The following is a 6,798-nucleotide window of genomic DNA, read 5'->3' as shown; positions in this document are numbered from 1 at the left end:
TTTGTTCCTGTTAACCACTTTAAAATTATGTTCAGGGTATAAACTTAATCAACCTAATTAATTGCTATGGTGTATTTTGGAAAATGCTAACACAATATAACTTTTATATAATCCTTATATATATGAAATATGTTTCGAGGGCCTATATGGCTTGGAGGGAGTATAAATAATCGATTTCAATAGGCATACAGAAGTAATAAAAAAAGAATAAAGGGTGTGATTAGTAGGGATAAAAAATGAATGAGAGATTCAAAAAATATGAAGGAGAGAATAGCACAAAGGAATTGGTATTAATACCAAGGGTGTGGCATGCATGCAATGCAATAATAAAAAGGAATTAATACCGAGAGACGTGGGAGGGGCACGCATATATGCGTTGCTACGCAATGTGCGACCGTTATGTGCAACAGAAATAAGAGCGTCGACTTGTATGCAACGAACTAGGGTCATTTCGCTCAAACGTACACAATAGTTTTTATTAATTTTCAAACATATACAAAGATAGCCTAAAACACATTTAACAGAACGACAAAGCTAATTTCCTGCCGACTGTTCGTTAGCAACAGGCGCGTACGACGGCGTTGCCGCACGATCCGCGTCTCGCGGCCCACCACAGTTTTCTTTTTTCTGATGCATCCACGCACGACCCGTTTCAGATCCGATTTGTTTCCCCGATCCACCTTTTCCGCCTCGGAACGATCTCCTCTGATTTTGATCCATTTTTCTCTCTCTCGATTTTTGCACGTAAAACACAACGCTGGGTCCTTTGTTTTTTCACGCAAAAATTAGTGTGAATAGCAGGATTCGAACCTTGTATCTCTTATAAGCCAACTCAACTAGCCAACCACCTCACCTACATTCCTTTTTCTTAAAGGAATGAAAATAAATAGGCTATTTAACCCGTCTCCTCTACCATGTTTGCATAAAAATAAGTTAATTTAGCGACCGATTTTTTCTGCACTTAAGCAGATTTTTTACCAACTCATCTCGAGTTGGTGACACCATGTTAACTTTTGGAAAGGCGGGATGGGGAGTTGATGAAATATACCCCCGCCCCCGGATAAGTTTTCTGTTGATAGCATGATAATTCAGACATCGCAGATCTGATAACTTATATACCCCAATCATGGTAAGTTTACCGACGGGGACGGGGGGGGGGGGGGGGGGGGGGTTGAAATGTTCCTCCGATAACTTCTGTTTTGTGAATAACATGGTGACTCACACTTCGCAGACCTAATTACTTATGTACCCTGGTCCTGAAAACTTTGTCGGCGAGGGTGGGGATTGAAACATACCACGATAACTTCTATTCAAATAACATGATAACTCATACATGCAGACCTGATAACTTATGTACCTCGGTCCTGATAACTTTGTCGGCAGGGGTGGGGGTGGGGGAGTCGTTGAGACATACCACGGTAACTTCTATGCAAATAACATGATGACTAACACATCACAGACATGATAACCCAACATGGAAAAGTTGTTTGAAAACATATTTTTGGTAACTTCTATGTAAATATCATGGTAATATACCACAACTAAGATGATAAACTACATACAAATACCGCGGTAACCTTTGACCCGGGGAAAAGGCTATTGAAAATATACGTCTGACCACTTTTGTCTAGATAGTATGATAATTTAGAAACAACATAGAGGGTAACCTATATACAAACACCACGATAACTTTTGACTTGAGAAAAAAGTTGGTAAACAACATACCTGATAACTTATGTGTAAATTGTGTGGTAATGTACGCACCACAGACTTGATAGCTTATGTAAACATCGCGGTAACATTGACACGGGAGGGGGGGGGGGTCGTTGAAAACATCGTCCCCTCCTCCCGATAACCTATGTGCAAATGGCATGATAATTTACGCACACCAAAGATGATAAAATATGTACAAACAACACGGTAACTTTAGACCCAAGAGAATTTTTTATTAAAAAACATACCCACCCCACCCCCGATAACTCCCGTGTAAGTAGCATAATAATTCACACACATCAGAGCTGATAACCTATATTTACACATGTATGCATGCATTAGAGGAGGAAAATTGATATCATCCTAGATTCTCCCATATTTTCGAAACATCAAAATGTTTTATAGCTCAAATCGTTGGTCCGATCGAAAAATCATTTTCACATAAAAATTCCACCGCGGCGAGACCTACGAAATTGGATCTCATGTTGATATGTTCTGACTTTTTTTGCGTGCAAAGAATGTTGGAGGAATCATGTTTAAGCTTTGATAATTTCTGTGTAATCAACATGATAACTTATCTCAACTCGCATGATAACTTGTGTAGCACACATGTGGTAACTTTTTACACGAAAAAAAGTCGTCAGAACATATCAACAATGGATCTAGTTTCGAAGGTCTCGTCGCAACGAATCTTTTATGTGAAAACAATTTTTTAATCGGAGCGACGGTTAAGCTACAAAGTATTTTAAAGTTTTAAAATAAAGAGAATCTTTGCTGACATCATTCTGATTTTTATAGTTTCAAGCATGTGCCACACACTGCATGCATGGGCATGCAGACGCGGGATTGCATGCGTTTTCTTTAGCGATGGATGATTAGCTAGGTTAGGATCGTTCGGATCTGTTGCTAACGACCAGTCGACTGGTGGTTAGCACAGTCCTTAATAGAATCCTTTTATTGAGATTTTTCTCACTGACTTGGTGCAGATTCTAAACATTGCTTCAACTTACAAATATGCATTGTTATGGAAAATTGAAAACTAGGCTCTTTAAGATCAAAATTGTCGTACGAAAACCATACCAAAAGTGTTGTATGTGTAGCATGCTTCTTAACGTACTACTGATATGAATTTCTGCTAGACCTTGGTGTGCGTCCCACTGCCTGGCCGGCCATAATTTGCTGGTTGTTGGCGCACGCTAATTAAACATATTAAGCCACGTGTGAAGGGTGGTCAACCAACTATGCCACACGGCGTAAGCTGGTTGGCCGCGGTGAGAAATCTTTAAAAAATTTATTTCTTTTTTCTTTTTAGATGGAGGTGAGAACATTTGGTATTTTTTAAATGAAGGATTATGCAAAGTGACACTCGTTGGTTCTTTTTTACTTTTTTTTAAATGAAGGTGAGGATTTTTATTCTAAAATGTTTTTTTAGACGAAGACAAAGACTCTATGTATGTTTTTAAATAAAAATATGCGCACAGTTTCTTCTTAAGTGACGCCACAGGGTGGCGGCCCAATTACTAGTAGATATTTCAGATACGTCAATTATCTCCTCTATTTGCAACGCAGGGTCATATGTGCCAGTGCATGGTAACGGATATACGATGCTTTGCATTTATAGTGTGCATGCATGCATAAAGGAGTACTTGTAGCAATTGGATTAAATAATGTCTGCTCTAATACTGTAGTAGTCGTCGTCTAGCTCTGGTATGCAGCAGCTCTGAAGCAACCATGCAGCTATTTGAACCCGTGGTCACGTGCTTAATTAGCACAACATTAGCCCATTTGCTATAGCTGCAAAATTGCATACACGAATTCTTCGCTAGTTCGTAAAACACGTACTCCCTCCGTGACAAATTTGAGTCATTTATTTTGGGACCGAGGGAGTAGAATGCACCACTACAGTTCATGAATACGTTGGAAGAAGACTACCCTACTTGTATATTTATACACAGCTGTGCATGCGTAGGTCACTTAAGGTAACTACACTGCTGCGCGGTGTTGTACTGATCCGGTTTCATGTCGACGGCAACCCTGAAAAGAACTTGACGTAGTTGGCTGGATCCCCCAGCACTTTGAGCATTCTCGGGACAGGCGGCATGCTGACCTCGACGAGCCCCTCGAGGGCCTGCACCACCGTCCCCATGCTCGGCCGCGCGCCCTCCTCGTCCTGCACGCACCAGCACGCCACCTTGCACGCCCGCTCCACCTCGCCACTGTCGGCGTCGCCGTCGAGCCGCCTGTCCACCGTGCTCTTCACGTCGCCATCCAGGAGCCGGCTCGCGGCCGTCGACGGGAAGAAGTCCACGGTGCCGTCCGGCCGCTGCTCCACGTTCCTCCTGCCGGACACGATCTCGAAGAGCAGCATGCCGTAGCTGAACACGTCGGCCTTGGCCGTGATGGCCGTGCCGGTGATCCACTCCGGCGCCAGGTACCCCACCGTGCCCCTCATCGTCGTCAGCACGCGGCTGATGTCGCGGCCCATGAGCTTGGCCAGCCCAAAGTCGGCCACCTTCACGGCGAACGCGTCGTCCAGGAGGATGTTCTCGGGCTTGATGTCGCAGTGTATGATGCAGTCCCTGCACTTGTCGTGCAGATAGTCCAGTCCCCTCGCGATGCCCAGAGCGATCTGGTACCTCGTCTCCCAGCTGAGGACGCCATGGCCGGGGCTGGGGCCGGACCCGAAGAGGTGCCTGTCCAGGGAGCCGTTGGGCATGTGCTCGTAGACGAGCAGCCTCCGTGTCCCCTCGGAGCAGAACCCGAGCAGCCGGATGAGGTTGACGTGCTGGATGGTGCCGATCGTGCTCACCTCCGCGCGGAACTGCTTCTCCCCCTGACGCACACCCTCCAGCTTCTTCACCGCGACCAGCGTCACCGCCGCGTCGGGGAGTGACCCTTTGAACACCGACCCGAAGGAGCCGCCGCCGAGCTTGTCCGAGAAGTTGTTGGTCACGGACTGCATGTCGCGGTACGTGAACGCCATCAGGGAACCTTCCACGACTCTCCTTTGCGCCTTCACCCTTCTCCTCCTCAGAACGAAGACTGACACGAGAATGGCAACGGTGACTGCGGCCACGGCCGCCGCGACGATGACGAGTGCAATGATCAGTGTCTTGGTGCGCCCTTGGCTAGTGAACTCGGACGCAGCCAGCCGGATGAGGATGGTGCCACTGCCGCCTCCGGTGCCAGTGCTGCTCGTGTCTTGGAGGTTGATGAGGCCTCCGTGCCAGAGCCAGCAGCTACCGTTGTAGGAGTAGGCAGTGCAGGAGCACTCCCCGATACACGCGAGCTCGCAGTCACGAGCGCTCGCCGCGGACACGACACCCCGCGCGTCGCTCGGCAGCCTCACGTCAGGCATGGCATAGAAACCGTCGTCGTTCTTCGCCTCCCGCATCGTGCACTGCTGCAGCGCGGTGTCCCTGACGCAGCCCTCAGCATGATCGCCCTGCAGCCATGCCAGCGGCCGCCGCTCGCGGAAGCCGCGAAGGCAGCGGCACGACGGCAGCTCGTTCTCGACGCACGCGGCGAAGGCCCCGCAGAGCGCGTAGACGTCGCACTGCGCCTTGGGCTGCGACCAGAAGAGGATCCACTGGCCGGCTGACTCAACCCACGTCAGGAACTTGATCTGGCCCGTCACGTCCACCAGGAACCGCGTCACGACGGCCTCGTCCTTGACGTCGTAGAAGAAGTAGCTCTCGTCCACGCCGTCGACGTAGCCGAATTTGTACTTGGAATTCGGGTACTTGCTATAGGCCGTCAACTCCGGCACGCCGGTGAACCCGTCCCCGGTCCAGTTGCCGCTGGTCCAGTACTCCATGCTGCCGTTCCAGTTGAGCAGGTACTGGCTCGTGCCGTTCGGGTCGAGCTCGAGCGCGAACACGCCGGGCGCCGGGTCGTCGTAGCCCTTCCACGCGAAGAGACGAGTGACCTCGCCGGTGCGCTTGTTCCGGCCGAGCTTGCCGCCGGGCAGCCACGTGTCGCCGAAGTGGTCGAAGCTCTGCCAGAGCACGGCGGAGGTGTTGGACGCGTCCGCCAGGACGAGGTTGCCCGTGTCGAGCAGGAGGCCGACCGTGGAGCCGCCGGAGGCGACGCCTGTGGACCAGAGTACCGGGGACTTGGCACGGTCGTCGAGGAGGACCATGTTGCCGTCGCTCGAGATAGAGAGCTGCGAGGAGGCTGGGTCGGAGACCGGCGTGTCCCGGTTGGCAACCCACACCGTGGTGTGCTTGGAGATTTGGTTGTACCAAATGCCGAGGTACCAGTTCTGCGATGATTCTGCTGCGCATGCGAAATGAATGTCACACGGCAATCATTTAGAATATGTATCATCCGCAAGACCACAAGAAGAGCCAAGGAGAGTCGGAGAGGGGTAGAAGTTGTTGCAGGTGGGTTTACCAGGCTGGAAGAAGCCGAGCGCGAACTTGCCGCGCCTGGACACCAGCCTCTGTCGGCCTGACAGCGGCCGGCCGACGGCGACGGTGTCGGCGTCGGCGGCGCGCGACGGTGCTCCTTGCAGGAGCAGAAAGCCGAGGAGCAAAGGAAGCACGGCGGCGGAGAAGCGCGTCGCCATTGCTGCAGCCTCCGAGCGCGCGGCAGGGGAGGCAGTGGCCGGCAATAAGACAACAGATACTGACAGTGAAGAGAGGGCGAAAAGGAGAGGGGATCGAGCGAGCCACGCCTCGGACTGGCCGATCACTCACACAGGGGAGGAACAGAGGAAAGGTGGTCCGCGGCTGAGCGGTCACGCCCGGCTTAAATGCGGCATTGAAGACGTCGTACGAGAGAATTACTACCAACACTTTGGTTCACCTCATCTCGCCGTCGTCCCGGGGCGGGCCGGCGGGGCCGTGCCGTGCAGCAGCGGAAGGTGCCGCGTGCTGTTTCGCCAGCCAGTAGTACTGCGGCGCTCCACATGGACGGACGGGACGAAGCGTGATCGGTGGACCGCCGGTGAACTTTTGGGCGCAGGTGCGCACTGTTCTTCGTTTGCTCGATATACCTCGACCGACCGGTTATGAGTTATGACGACGCGGGTAGCAGCCACTAGCTGGAGAGAGCTACAGTTGCACGGCAGGGGCATGGACG

The 6,798-nt window shown here is 50.8% G+C and overlaps 1 protein-coding gene across 2 annotated transcripts; it reads right to left on the bottom strand.

Annotated features, from left to right (window-relative positions):
• Nucleotides 1-3,463: 3,463 nt before the first annotated feature.
• Nucleotides 3,464-6,589, bottom strand: LOC123080090 (G-type lectin S-receptor-like serine/threonine-protein kinase At2g19130). 2 transcript variants are annotated; one of them, XM_044502958.1, is made up of 2 exons: nucleotides 6,109-6,589; nucleotides 3,464-5,991 (listed from the first exon to the last, which is right to left on the bottom strand). In XM_044502958.1, exons 1-2 carry the CDS (start codon nucleotides 6,281-6,283, stop codon nucleotides 3,731-3,733), a joined length of 2,436 nt encoding a protein of 811 aa, XP_044358893.1. In that variant the 5' UTR covers nucleotides 6,284-6,589; the 3' UTR covers nucleotides 3,464-3,730. The 2 variants fall into 2 exon arrangements, with proteins under 2 accessions (XP_044358893.1, XP_044358895.1); XM_044502960.1 differs by having other exon boundaries at nucleotides 3,464-5,988.
• Between the last annotated feature and the right edge of the window lie 209 nt (nucleotides 6,590-6,798).

Source organism: Triticum aestivum, chromosome 3D (genome assembly GCF_018294505.1).
Source record: "Triticum aestivum cultivar Chinese Spring chromosome 3D, IWGSC CS RefSeq v2.1, whole genome shotgun sequence".
NCBI lineage: Eukaryota > Viridiplantae > Streptophyta > Magnoliopsida > Poales > Poaceae > Triticum > Triticum aestivum.
This window is presented reverse-complemented; position numbering and strand designations above follow the sequence as displayed.

Bases quoted from the DNA above. Each gene is read 5' to 3' on its own strand.
- LOC123080090 (XM_044502958.1), bottom strand. From the start codon at position 6,283: ATGGCGACGCGCTTCTCCGCCGCCGTGCTTCCTTTGCTCCTCGGCTTT. The intron at 5,992-6,108 runs GTAAACCCACCT...TCGCATGCGCAG, and splicing joins GCTCGGCTTCTTCCAGCCTG to CAGAATCATCGCAGAACTGG.